Source organism: Mesoplodon bidens (genome assembly GCF_964165515.1).
Source record: "Mesoplodon bidens genome assembly, chromosome: 9".
NCBI classification, from domain to species: domain Eukaryota; kingdom Metazoa; phylum Chordata; class Mammalia; order Artiodactyla; family Ziphiidae; genus Mesoplodon; species Mesoplodon bidens.
The window spans coordinates 9,311,292-9,326,492 of NC_138166.1; the positions used below are offsets into that span (position 1 = coordinate 9,311,292).

At 41.1% G+C, this 15,201-nt stretch overlaps 1 protein-coding gene across 3 annotated transcripts in view; it reads right to left on the reverse strand.

Annotated features, from left to right (window-relative positions):
• Positions 1-6,230, reverse strand: part of SLC26A5 (solute carrier family 26 member 5) — a gene marked incomplete at its 5' end in the record, with an annotated part of 30,104 nt that extends 23,874 nt beyond the window's left edge. Inside the window, 3 exons of one of the 3 annotated variants that reach the window (XM_081244632.1) lie at positions 497-607; positions 4,161-4,300; positions 6,073-6,230. In XM_081244632.1, coding sequence (XP_081100758.1) covers positions 497-607; positions 4,161-4,300; positions 6,073-6,224 — 403 coding nt within the window. The remainder of the gene's footprint in view (positions 1-496; positions 608-4,160; positions 4,301-6,072) is intronic. The other 2 variants (XM_081244631.1, XM_081244630.1) reach the window with 2 other exon arrangements.
• Between the last annotated feature and the right edge of the window lie 8,971 nt (positions 6,231-15,201).

Consider the following 15,201-nt stretch of genomic DNA (forward strand, 5'->3'; position numbering starts at 1 on the left):
GCAACGGACAGCTGAGACCTTGTGTGTGCTGGCTGGTGGCAGCCTCAGGCAGCATCAACACTATTATGAAATCCATATAAATCTGATCCTGAATACACTAAAGAGAAACCAAGTACAATTCAGTGCCTAAAATAAGATGAAAATGCATTATATGCCTAGTAATTAGGAACTTGCAGTATCACTAATAAAACAGAGGAAAAATAAACAGATGCAGGCAAATTGTATTATGAACTCAAGCACTTATTTCACAGATTTCAACAATTGCTCTTTTTACACAAGAAAATTGTCTTTTTCTATTACGCCCAGATTTTAAGAAAGCTGTTAGTTCTAGAAATCTTGAGGGGGAGTGTATTCTTTAAAAGCACCTATTGGGTATACAGTAACTAAAGTTGTTACTAAGCAGATGTCCTAATAACAAACATGCTGTTTCTTTGGCACACTGCAAAGCTTGGAAATCCAAAAGGAAAGGTACTAAAATATCAACTATAAGGTTTACCTATGGATATGTGTCTGGAGGTTCCAAAAAAACAATACATGATAACGGGGTAAAATGAAGAGTACAGGCCAAACACCGGAGGCACAGCTGCCAACATTGCAAAGGCTAAACCTGTGGGATTAAAAACCAAACAGAAATGGGGAGCTCATTAGAAAACAGAGGGCTATGTGTGTTTTTCTCTTGGTTCTTTATCTATGATGAACAAGTGAAAATCATGTTAATTTAAGCAGATGTGTTTGAACATGCCCACCCTTCCATCCCACTCTTACATGGAATCCTATATTTGTGTTCAGAGAGTCCAGGCTGAGACAGTTTTCCTTGTTATCTCCTCTTTGCCAGGGGTGGATTTTTTTCTGCTTTATTCTTTCCCAAATTACATAACGGCAGGAAGTCTTACTTGACTGGTGCAGTTGTAATCTGATGTTGATGCCCAAATGCCAGCTGTTTCTCCAATGGGGTGTTTTCAGGGTTCTCTGGAGACCCGTTTTCAGTGAGCAACTCTCATTGTACTATTCCCTGGCCGATGCAATGCCACCCCCCCACCGACCTAGGCCCCTTACAGTTTCCAGTTCTTACACCTCCTCCAGGTTCTTTCTGCTGGCAGCTGCTCATCCTGTAGGCAGACTTCTTGGGCAGGTACCTTTCAAATGAGCCAAGCCTGGTTACCTCCCAGGGCGCCCAGTTATCTGATGCTTTACCCCAGGAAACTGTGCAAGTGCAGGCCATGCCCACAGGAAGGGTCCTCTTCATTTTGCCGTCATAGGCAGTTCACACCCTTTCACCTGTAGATTTATTTTTCTTGCAAGAATTAGGCAATAGTGCCCACAAACTCCAGGGGACACGCGTCCAGTGCTCCAAGTGATTCTCTTGCAGTCCTTCCTTCCTTCCTTAACTTTAAGTGGAGGGGAAATGCATAGGGCTTTTCACCTTTCTCTCAAAAATTCTCTTTCCAAATCTAATATCAGTCTTCTTGTCCCCTTACATCCTGTTGGACTGATGCACTATAAACGATTCACTCATCGTTTTGCATGGATGGCCTGGAATCCCTCTTTAGAGCGTGTAAGCAATAAACACCCTTTGTTCTCAGCTTTGGGCCCTCACCAAGTATCTGGAATAACTACAAAGTTCATGTAATGCATTGTCATGTTGTGGATAAGAACATTTTAGCAAAAGAAGAGTTGGGAAAGCATCCCTATTTCATATGTAATAATATGGTAACTTTAATGTTGCATTAAAATTTTTTTTTTATTTCTAGCAAAGAAACGCATGTCCATAGTATAAAAAGCCAAGCAGTACTAGGGAGGCTGGGAGGAAAAGCCAACACTCTTCTGCCTTGCTCTAGGTTCCAATCCCCAGAAGCACTCACTTCTAACTCTTTCAGCTGTTTTTCTACCATTTACCTCCGTTTTTCTAAATCAGCACTTCCTACATCAGAGGATTCTGCCCACCCCCAGGGGACATCTGGCAGTGTCTGGAGACATGCTTTACTACCGAGCCTGGGGGTGGGCCTGCTGCTGCATCTGGTGGGTAGAAGCCAGGGATGCTGCTACTCATCCTGCAATGCACAGGATGGCCCCCCCCCCCCCAACCAATGTACATGGTACGGGCTGAGAAACCCGTTCTACATAACCTGTTCACGTTGTTACTTCTTGGTTTATCGTTGTAGATATAAACTGTTGACCTTCTGTAATGCCTATTTTTTCAGATTCCTCTAGGTTATGTGACTTTTTTTTCCTTTCTACAGAGTTTTGGGATCTTCTATTTATTCCTGGTATTCTGATATTTTACAATGGTGTGTCTTAAGTTAATTTTTCATTAATTCTGATGGGTACCTGATGGTTGCTCTCAGTCTGAAAACTCACGTATTTCAATTCTGAGGATATTCTTTGTCACTATAGCTCTTTTCTCTGGGGACAGGGGACCATCTGCCTTGTGCTGTAAGTTCTTGCAGGCTCTTTGGAGCTGAACAGGGCAAGGAAGAGCCTTTGTGAGCTCACAGTTCAACGGGTAGATGTTTACATAATGTCTACAGGTCCAAAAAACTTTGTGGAATGGCACGTCAGTGAAAACCCAACTAGGCCAAATTCTGAGGACTTCTTTGCCGTATCCGTTTACATGCGTTCACTGCAGCCATTTCCGGTGGCTCTGTCAGTCCGACTTGACTGAATGTCAGTCTAGCTCCTATTTCCCACTCCAGATGCCCAGCCTCTGTCTGCTCCTCCCCCTGCCCTCACCTCTGCCTTTAAATACATCCCTTTCTCTATCCTTGGGGTGCGGGTGCCAAAATTGTTGTGGAGAATGGTCCTAAACCTGATTTAAGGATTTTGTTTAACCGATTTAATAGATTTGATAACTCAGTCACTTGGAAAATTAAAAACTCAGCTAACTGACCACTGGGGAAAATAATTTTTTTTTTTTTACAAATTGATTGTTCAGTAATTAGTTTTGGGGCAACTGGAGAAGGGAATAGATTTTCTGCCAGCTTACCTAGAGGCTGTTCAAGCCATTGTCACCTTTTGGCCACACTGAGTCACTGTCACCTCTAATTGGTCTCCCTACATTCATCCTGGGGACCTCTCGCCAGCCAAGTCCATTCCCCACACGACAGTCTCAGTGGTCTCTTACTAGAAATACCCAACTGAAAACAGCACGCTGACAGCTTTCATTGCGCTCAGAACGAAATCCAAAGGGGCCCGTCAAGGCTGTGCACACCTGCCACTGCTCGCCTTGCCGGCCGCCGGCCCCTCACTCCCCGCACTCCTAGCACCCTGCCTCTCTCATGATTCTCTAAACACCCGAGTCTCGTCCTGCTAAATGCCTCCACACATGCCATCACTCCGTCCTGAAGTGCACTTCTTCGCATTCTTTACCTCCCTGCTGCTCGTCCTTCAGGTCTCACTTCAACTCAACGTCACCTTCCTAAAGGGGTTTTTGTGACTTACCTGCTTAAATTAGGTCCCCCTAGTGTCACCACGTCAGAGTGCCCTGTATCCTCCTTCACAGTGTTTACCATCATTTGCGATTAAAAACTGATGCGTGCTGTTATGTGCTTCGTGTTTCTCTCCCTGATTGGAGAGTTAGTTCCCTGAAGGTGGGGACGGCCAGGCAGATACTTGACGAATGTGTGTGAACAGATGAACAATCAATGAGTGTTTTCTTAAGTACTTATATCACATATAAAATCACACAAAGGCACAAGAATTCAGTATATCATGGCCCCTTGTAAGAAGAATATGGACTTATAAGTCAAGAACCTGAACAAGGACAACCCCTGAATGAAACAGAACATTGTAAATCAACTATACTTCAATAAAATTTAAAAAGCAACAAAGAAACAAAACAAAAAAAAGGACAACGTCAACAACATGCTCACGGAACGACTGATTAACTTAGCGAGAGGAAGGCCAGGCCCAGCCGGCTCCTAAAGGTGCTGGTCTGTAAAACAGTATTACCACATTCTACAGCTAATATCTCCGGGGCTTTGAAAAGGTCATTTAAGAGGGTTATTTCTGGAGAATTCCTTTAAACAGGTGAAGGTTACTAGAACGATAATGATAAGAACTATGAATTTCCAATCCCGATGAAATTAAACAGAAAAATGGTCAAGCAACGGTTTGAGGAGATGGTAGCAAAGGACGGAAAGGAAGAAATATATTCTACTGACCTTGAGGAAGCTGCAGCACACCTGTGCTTATGCCCGAGACTAAGTCACCCAACACATACTCCTTGAATCTGTATGCAGGCAACCACTTGGTTATGGGGAGGAACATGTAAATGATATTTCGTATTTTCTTAGGAGTACATCTGGAGGACACAGAAATAGATAAAATGAGGACCATTTCTGTAGAATTCACACCAAGGCCTTTTCCCTTTCTCATATCCTGGAGCAGTTAAGGAAGAACTCAAAACTGGGGCCGAGGATGACTCTTCTACACTGCAGAGGTCAGAGACAAGAAGACCTGCTTATTGTTATTAGTATTTTTTAAAAATAGGAACATCTGAGTTGGCTCCACTCTAACGCTCTACAACCGACCATGAAAAAAAAAAATTAGCTTCAAAATAGTTGAGATATCCCAGAAGCTATTATTTCAACAGGTGAAACCCTTAATGTGCTTCCTGTGTTGGTGTAAAGTGAAGTAGGGGAATTAGTTACTGATTGAGTTAACTTTTGGATGTGGAACCAATGACCAGCATCTACCCACTTAGTTTTCCCTTTCCTTGTAAAATGAAGGACATTTACACAGGTATTCTGAGCTTTATGAATATGTGTTCAGTGCTTTAGGGTCTCTGATTAGGTAAAGTCAGAACACCATTTGTCACGGGAGCACTGTAGCTAAGTCTATGTCCGGTTGTCTTGGTTAGGTGAACACCATGCTGAAGAAACCAAGGCTTTGCATTCAATCCCTGGATGGTTTAATTAACCTTGATACACAGACTGTATTCTGGCCCTCAGCCAGTCCTTTTGCCAGTCTATGCCTGTAGTCAAAGACATCAGTGAGAAGAGTATGGACAGATGGGTTCCATCGCTGCTATGACAACCTCAAGTCCTCCTGGTGATGAGGAAGCAACTTACCCCATTTAAAAGGATAAAGCATTACTGCAGCCTGCATGGCATTCTATACAGCGCCTTCCGTGGTGAGGAGTATCTGGTAATTAGATGCAGGAAGATACGGGAAGCAAAATGTGAGGCAACTACGGCAAGAGCAGTGAATTTGAGTGAAAGAAACCAGATTTCATAGCAGTCTCCTGGTTTAGAAAAGTGAGATATTAACAACAGCTGCATTTATATAGTGCTTGCCATGTGCCTTGCACTTTGCATATATTAACAGGTTTTAACCCCAGGAACTCGATGATGTAAGCACTAATTACTATTCCCATTTTACAAAGCAGGAAACTCAAGTGCACAGCTGGTGGGCGGTTGGGACTAGGATCAAAACTCAGAGAGTCTGACTCTAGTGCATATACCTTCCACCTCTTGTGATGTCACACCTACAGCACAGGGTCACTGTGAAGCTTATATGAACCAGCACAGAAGCTGTGGTCTCAAGGGTTCAGAAGGCGGCAATCAGATGGTTTGCAAAATCAGGTGTGTAATCAGGTACACGTCAGGCACATATGTATTACACAGCCATGTTGCTGGCCTGGGAATGGTTAAGTGTCCTAAGACACTGAGTGTCCTTGATAGCTTAGGTTGGGGACTTAAATGCATAGATTCAGGGTGTTGCCACATGGAGTAGAAGTCAAGTGGGAAAAAGAGGGGTTGGAACATTCCTGAGAGACAAATGGAAGAGGTGGATATTATGTAGGTGGGTGGAGAATTGGAAAGTGGGTTGTTTTTATAAACCTTTATACAGACATAAAGCATAGAAGGAATTTAATAAATATGGTGAAATATGTAATGAAGCTTGTGTTCCATCAAATATCTACCACTGAATGAACTGTGTGGACAGCTCTGCAAATCATGAGGGCTCACCATTTGTTTTTTCCTCCACATTGCCAGATTCTCTTTATACATTTGACCTTGCTTCTCTCATACCTGAATGGCAGATTAAAGGAAATAGGTTGAAACAACATACGTGAATGCCTGTTTCAGCTTATCCCCGATGGAATCCGGAATCTTGTCCTTCTTGTGCAGTCTTTCCTGGAGGACCGGATGACTAAAGATAGGTCTTTCCACATAGTACCGCTGGGTTGCTGCAAGGATTTCAGTTTCTTCAACATGATCCATAGTACTCTGAAATTATTCATCAATAGCAGGAGACGAGCATTTCCTGAGTTTCACTAAGGGAGAAAATAAAACTCTATGTCAGATGCCCAAATCCTACTGATGACTGTTCCGATGCATCTCTTCTTGGCGGTATGATTGCAAGTTATTCTGAGGACCTCTTCATCTTTGGACACCCAGAGCACCTAACCTAGTGATCTGGACAGAGTAGGCACTAATAAATGAAAGGAAAGCAAAGTCAGTAAAAAACATGTTGTCTCTCCCAGGGCAACGAGGGGGTAGTGTGCGTACTTTAAACAAAGGATCGTGTTAACTTCAGTGGCTAAATACTGCAGCAAGTTGACTCCAAGTCAATATTAAGGGAACAGGGAATCAGGCTGACCCTAACCATTTACACATCAAAGAAAAAGAAAAAGGAGCAGGATCAGTGCTTAAATTGACCCTAAGTTTCTTGAAGGTACATTAGCCTCCTTTCCAATTCTGTATTCACATTTGGTTACTCCTTATTCTAGGGTTCAGAGCTGAGGCTTGTCTCCACAAGAGCTACAAGTTGAAAACATCAGTGCAATGTTATAATCATTTTGAAGTTTATTGTGTTGTCATGTGTAAGACTCTGTATTTTTATCTATCTATCTATCTACCTACCTACCTACCTATGTACATAATGAATACTACTCATATGAGTAAAAGAAATGATTAAGGAATAAAAACCCAGTATGTTTCTGCACATGGGAATGTGTACAAGGATGTTAATTGCAGCTTTATGACAGTGAAAAGTTGGAAAAAACCCAAATGTCTACCTATATGCAATAAAACATAAATTTTTTATAGTCATAAATTGAACGCTATGCAGTAATTTAAAAAATGAACGAAATCTGTATGTCATCATCAATAAATCTCAAAAACTTAATTTTCAATAAAAATGCAAGGCACAGGTGGGTCCTTCAAGGATGCAATTATTTAAACAAGGTTTAAAAACCTCACCAAGCAATAATGTAGGTTGTTTGTGTACACACATATATGTAGCGAATGTACAAAAGCAAGCATGTCAATGATAAACACTAAGACCATGATGGTGTTACCTCTGGAGAGACGGGGAACGAGACTCGGAAGAGACAGGGAGCTTCAACTAACCGAATCTGCAATGTTCAGTTTGTAGAAAAAGAACTGGCACAAAAAGAGCAAAATGTTAACATTTGACTAAGTCATGTGGTAAGTAAACTAGTGTTTCATACACGACTCTGTCTGTAAATTTGAATGATATATTTTATAAGAAAAATTAAGTGCACAACAACAACTGAAGCCATCAGTCCTAACTGAAGGAAGTTAAAGGCAGAGGAGTTGGGGGTTAGCGTGGGTTAATGGTTAGGGGCCTGTGTGGTGACTGAGAGAAGGTGGGGGATTATCGATGCTGGTCAATCCAATTCCCTTATGGTGAAAGCTTAACATTCACATTGAAATCACGTTCGTGTTTTCAACCAGGAAACATCACGCAAAATAAATGCCTAAGTCCAAGGAGGCTGAAAATTTTAAAGTCTAGAATAAAAGGGAATTCTAGCAGCAAATGCAACTAAGTATCAGGACGGATGATATGAAAAGATAAGCCTGGAGAAAGAGGATTCTGCAGCAGAATCTGACAAAGTAAGATTGTACATCTTTTGTTTTAGAGTTAGCAAGGCTGGTTGGCTCCTCATCTAACTTTTTATTTATTATTCCAGGAACTCATCATAATATCCAAGAATGACAGGGCCAAGGTATGCGGGCGGGGTCTGAAACGCAGCAACACCACCACTCTGCCTTCCCCTGCCCCCAGCTCCTCCAGAACGTCACGCAACAGCATCACAGAACCAGGTGCGATTCAGGCAACCTCCCGCGCTGCTTTAAGCCTCTGTGCCCATGCCCAGAGTTCCACTCACTCTGACAAGAAACCATTTCTTTCCCCTCACTCTCCTTCCATTTTCTCCACACCCCAATCACTGCATCTTTCAAAAGCCAGGTTTTGTCCTTTGCTTTCCTGAGTCTCCTCTCACCTGTAATCCCCCAGGATGTCAGTGTATACTTGCTGCTTCGTATAATTTTCTATTTCTTCCCACTATATAATTATTGGTCTCCTCTTCTAGCTTGCAAATTCCTTGAGGCAATACCATACCCTGAATTCCCAGGACCCCGTTCAGTCCTTGTCTCACTGGTGAACGTACGCAGCCTCTGGACGGGTGCATCACGTTGTTGAGAGTGTATGCCACGCCTCCTCTCTGTTACTTCGTATTACAGAAGATTAAGTCTGCTCTGACATTTTAATTTCATTATTTATGCTTCTGGACACCTCCTCCTTGGTTGTCTTCTGTCCTGCTTTAGAAAGGTCACTTCTTTCTTGATATAGCCACTCAAGGGGAAAAAGACCAGGTAGATCTGAGGGAGGTTTAATAAGAATCCCTGTTGCCAAAACCTACTTTTACCACTGATTTTACTGTTACTCCACATGAATCTGCCCAGTTGTCGCTGGGATGAATTGTGATGACCACGTCTAGGGATGTGTTATCGTAGAAGGCAGCAGTGACCAAAGCTGCCCTCTCGCCACCTGGGGAAGGTTCCAAAGGACTGGAGTCTGGCCTCACTCTGAACCTCCTGAATTAGGGTCCCATAGGTGGGGCCTGGACCGTGGGCACTTACTCTGAGTAGGTGTGGGCACACATCCCTGTACCTGAGTGGCAACCTTCTTTCAAGTTTTCAGAGTAACATGACAGGTTAGGCTGAAGGGTATCAGAAGAAATAAAATATTTCTAAAATATTCGAGATCCTTCTCTTTATTCTCAAAAGCGCTTTGGCCACCCCCCACAGGAATGCCTCACTTACACCCATTACCAGGAAGGCCATTCATCATCCCCTCATTTCTCCTCCTCACAGAACCTGGAAATGATTTCTACCTCGTTAAGCAGGGCAATTCTATGTAAGTTTTAAATTCCTCCAGCAAGATTCAGATGCTCAGCTAGGTAGGAATTTAACATATTTAGAAATACTGGCTTTCAACTCTGCCTAAACACGGAATCTCCTCAGGTGCTTTTGAAAAACAGCAATGCCTGGGCTCTACACCAGACCAATTAGCACAGACCCTCCGAGCAGGGCCTCTGGGAGGTGTGGCCCAGGCATCGTATTTTAGTGCATTCTAAGATGATTCCAATGAGCAGATAAAGTTAAAAATCACTGTTTTATAACCTAAGAGAGAGAAATACATATGAAAAAGACATAGGAAAATCACAAAGAAACACCTGAAAACAAAAACCAATTATAGGCTTTTCCAAAATTAATAATGAATCAGTGACATGATTAAAGCCAGATGAGTTTTTTTAAAAGTAAACTTTATAAAATAACATATGCTATGCTATAATACAATACATATAATATGCTATAATGTAATAATATGCTTACTGAAAAATACATGAAATAAGTTTTGAAGAGGAATATGAAATATAAGGACATGATTTACCAGTAAAAAATGTTTCTTTGCATTTGCCATTTTCATTCAGGGCACTGGTTCTCAGCCCTGGCTGCACACTGGAATCACCTGACGCTACTGCCAGGGATTCTGATTTAATTGGTCTGGGAGGCAGGCAGGGATTGAGAGTTTAAAAGCTCTCCAAGTGATTCAAATGCACAGCCAAGGTTCAAAACCACTGACTTAGGGGTTGGCAGTATACACACTCACATTTACCTACCCGACCAACCAAACAAAAAGAAGAAAACTGAATAGGGTGTAAATAAATTGTGTGCAATGCATTATATTACTGTCTTTGCTTATGTGTATCTTTGAAATATTTAATAAAAACTTAGAAAAGAGAGAATTATCTAGCTTAGGTTTCTCCAGCAAAGTCTTATTTCTATTTGTATATTCTCATAACAAAAGGGAGTTGTGTGTAGGTGGGCAGTGCAACATCCACTACACTTCATGCAAAGGCTGAATAAAACTGAAGTCTTAGTTGTTACAAACATTCCATTCAAGGTTTAAATTAGGATCAAATATTAAAGGAATTTAGACCCCAAGACATGAGATGGACTTAGGAAAGCCTTAGGGTATGCACTCTCTGCAGTGTTGCCAAATAAAATACAGGATGTCCGATTAAATTTGAATGTCAGATAAGCAACAAATAGTTGGTTAGTGTAAGTATGTTCCAAATATTGCATGGGGCATACTTATATGAAAAATTTATTGTTTATCCCAACTTTAACTGAGTATCATATTTTTCTTTGCTAAACCTTGCAACAATAACTCTCTGTAGGTCAGGAAGAGACAGAGAAAAGACGGGATTCTCAAATTTTTGAGGTTTTAGGACCCTGGCTACAATCTATGTCCTCCTTGAGATACCTGGCAGTTCAAAGATGTCTCAACTGGGAAAGAAAAGGACTGCTGAGAAGAGTAAAGGAGAAGAAGATGTTATAATGAAAGGCTGTCCTATTGGGGAACTTTTTATGCTCATCACAATGATTAAATAATTAAAGCCTTGAAGGCTATCAATAACCACCTTATCAGAAGAAGAGAGGCAAAGTAACCAAGGGACCAACGCAGGAGATCAAATGACCAGACGCTTATCTGACAGATAATGAGCTTCCAGTGTGCTGATTGCAATTATAAATCACCAAGTTGTAAGACTAAGTACATGAACCCTCACATGAGAAAAGTCACCTCTCAGATGGCCCAAAGGGACAAGTCTTCTGGCAGGCCCTCCAACGAAAATACTAATAACAGAAAAGCAAATTGATCTAGACATTCAAGCCCTGCTTTCCACAGCTATGAAAGAAGGGATTTAAAAACAGTTTAGAACATCTTTCAACATAGATTTCTAGATCTGAAAGTAATCTTGGAAATCATACAATTTAACTCCCTCACTTTGTGAGAAAAGGAGCTCATCTTCACTCACTTGACTTATCCAAAAATATTCTCAGAATGCAAACCTTGTTTCCTATTCAAAGTAGTCATCAAATATAAAAGGCTCAGATATTTATAAATAAAAAAGTAAAACTACATTTTTATTTATAACAGCAGCAACATTTTAAATTGCTTGACAGTTATGAAGATTCACTATGCTTTTGTGGAAGATGCTCCAAACTGGAGGTTGGGGGTGGGGTCTGGCCCTAGTCCTGCCTCTCAATCATCTGAGCTATTCTATACTGTTATGACAGGATCAACTAGACTGGGAGTCCCCATACTTGGAAGCACATTGGAATCACATGGAGAGCGTCAAAAACCACAGATTTCCAGGCCCTCTAGAAATTCTGATTTAGTAATTCTGGAGTCTCTATTTTTCAAAGCTCACAGAGTAAGATTATAGTCCAGAAAAGAATTACAGTCCAGAAATAATTTTTCTTTCACCTATGACATTACCAGCCTTTCCCTGAAAGCAATTTGAAAAAGCTGCTTCCTCTTTTCTACACTTCTGGGACTTTCAGCATAACCAAGATAAATGCCCTGCTTTTCCTTATTAACAATCATTGATTAATTAAAGAGGCCCAATATGTAGAAAGAGCCAAAGGCCATGCAAAATCCATGCAAACTGGTCCTGAATGTAGACTGTAAGCTCCGTGAGGGGAGGGCCTTTGTCTGAACACCTAGCACACAGTGGCATGCAGCTTGTTGACTGAATGCTCCCGGAGTGTTTTTGAGTGTTGGGGGCCAAGGCTGCTGGAGGATGTAGCCTGGGGCTCTTCCCATCCCTTCCCTCTTCTTTTATAATTATCCACCTCCCCTGAGGAGGAGGCCACCTACCTCCTCAGCCAAAGGATTCTTAGATTAGTATCCAGAGAAGCAACACCATATGGTAGGCTTTGGGTTTGGAGACTGTGTTTGTAGATTGGAACTGGCACTTAATAGGTGTTCTTTGCAAGCCTTCATTTGCTTATCTATAAGTGGAAGTTCAGAGCATAGGCTGTGAAATCACACAGATCTAAGTTCCAGTCCTGGTACTGCCCTCTTGCTAGGACATCTAGCAAGTTACCTGACCTCTCTAAATAGGGTGACCATAAGTCCTGGCTTATGCTTGCTGTCCCAGAGTAATTCTTACTTCCAGAATGTCCTGGATTGGAAAATAAATTATATGTTTCCTTCCGATTCTTCAGCTATACCACTCAGATAAAACCTCGTTATATATCTGTGAAAATAAATTAGAAAATGTTTCTAAAGTACTTACATGGGGTCTGGCACACAGTAAGTGCTCAATAAGTGTGACCATTATTATTACTGCCGTGGAGAGGGTACCTAATTTCCTTCAACCTCGGGTTGCTCATTTGTAAGTGGGGATAATGATTTTCCTTTGTTTTCATTTAATTGTCTTTTTGAATCACTGACATATTCACAAGGCTCAAAAATTCATGTGTAGAAAGAATTAAAGTGAAGTTACACTGCCATTCTGTGGCTGGGAGGCAATCATGGTGTCAGTTTCCTTCCTGTGTGTCTTTCCAGAGATATTTTCTACATAAGCAGATATGAGTCTATGGTCTTCTTCTTATAAACGGTATCATGACTTAACACCATTATACACCTTGCTTTTTTCACTTACGATATCTTGGTGATCTTTCCATATCAGTACAAAAGTTTCCTCATTCTTGTGTTTTTTTAAACAGCTGCATACTGTGCTGTTACGTGGATGTTCCTCAATTTGCTTGGCCAGTTCTAGTAGTGCTACATTGAGGCTTAATGTAAGAATTATGAAGCGCTTAGAATAAGGCACTCAATATTTATTATTTATAATTACTATTACCTTTTAGACGAACCGCACATTTATTTCCTTTCACCTGCTCCATTTCTCGAGGCCTTGGGTCTCCATTTATTCATTGGTTCAATACAAACTTACTTAGTCCCTACTTATACGTTTGGTTGAAACATGCAAGTTGACTGTGCTTACAGATGAATAAACTATGGTTCATGCCCTCAGGGAACTTGTCATCTAATGTCTTTGCAGCAATCTGTATCCTTTTAAGGATGTCTTACAGGTGGCTAGGGGCATATGAAATAATGGAACATACAGGGGAACACAGGAGGTTCTGGGGATGGGAGCAAGAGATCGCTGGTGAGGAAATACAACACTTAGGAAATCAGATCAAGGGGCTTTGATATAAAAATCATGTTACTTTTTTCCTTCTTATTATAAAAATAATATATAAGCACTGTGAAAATTTGGAAATTTTCCATTTTTCTCATGCATAAATGATACATAGTAAATGTATATTGCAAATACATATGTTTGTATGTATATGTAATGTATATTCACATGGCTGAAATAGTCTTAATAGTTTTGCATTAAAATTTTTTTTACCTAATGTTATATCATAAACATTTTGCCATGTCAATAAACAACTTCAGGGACTTCCCTGGTGGCGCAGTGGTTGAGAATTCACCTGCCAATGCAGGGGACACAGGTTCGATCCCTGGTCTGGGAAGATCCCACATGCCGTGGAGCAACTAAGCCCCTGCGCCACAACTACTGAAGCCCATGTGCCTAGACCCTGTGCTCCGCAATGAGAAGCCACCGCAATGAGAAACCCGTACACCGCAACAAAGAGTAGCTCTCACTTGCCTCAACTAAAGAAAGCCCGCGCACAGCAACAAGGACCCAATGCACCAAAAAATAAAGAATAAAATTAAAAAAAATAAACAACTTCAGAAGATATTTTTTAATGATTGTATAATATTTTCTAATATATATGTACCATGATTTCGTTAACCACCTTCCTTATTATTAGACACTTAGGCTACTTCTAATTTTCTGCTATCACAAGGGAGATTTTGTTTTTCGATCTGAGTTTATGTGTGTAATGGTAATAAAATATAGTTCATATTTAAACAACGTTAATGCTCATTTTAAGTAGTGGATAACTTACAAAGTGAGTACATAAAAACTTCAAACTGACTTAAAAAATATTATGAATGATTGACATTTATGTGAGTTTGTCTATACACAATAATTAGTCATTATAGTATCACATTTGTTGAGACTCTGCCATTGAAGAATCACAGTATCTACGTAAGGGAGGAATTACCCACATTTTTCAGAGTGATAACAGCTGGGCTTGGAACTTAGGTCTGTTCACTGTAGAAACCATGCTCTTCTGCTATGCTGCCCCATTAACTGTGCAGCAGATTAATCACGTCAAAATGTTTATCCACTTGTATCAAAATTATATTAATTATAGGCACATGTTGTCACTTGTGATGTGTTGCTTAGGAAGCATGGTGGTCTTAACCAAACTAGAAGCAAGATGAGAGGTCAAGGAAGGTTTAGGAGAGGATACTGCATTGGAAGTAGCTCCTGAGGGATAGAAGGCAAAAAGCGAGGGTGTGAGACTGCACACAGAAGTGAAAGGTAAAAATTAATAGGACCTATTCACAGAATACCAAAAGCACTGGTAACAACTTCGTTTTAGGTAGTTACAGGAAATGAAACTGGAGAGGTCGAATAGGATGAGGTCTTACAGGACCATAAAAGGCAGGCTACACGTTCAAATTTGAAGCCATATGCTCTAGCTATTTGAATGTATTCCCATCCTCCTTTGTCCTTATACAGAACTACTGATTAAAACCACCATACCAGGGACTTCCCTGATGGCACAGTGGTTAAGAATCCACCTGCCAATGCAGGGGACATGGGTTCGAGCCCTGGTCTGGGAAGATTCCACATGCTGCGAAGCAACTAAGCCCGTGTGCTACAACTACTGAGTCTTCCTTCTAGAGCCTGCGGGCCACAACTACTGAGCCCGCGCGCCTAGAGCCTGTGCTCCACGACAAGAGAAGCCACCGCAATGAGAAGCCTGCGCACGGCAACAAAGAGTAGCCTCCGCTCTCCACAACTACAGAATGCCTGCCTGTGGGCAGCAAGGAAGACGTGACGCAGCCAAAAATAAATAAATAAATAAATTTATAAAAACCACCATACCATGGAAAAATTATTCAGTTCCACTAAAGATATTGAATCCCTTCCAGCACTAATTTTCT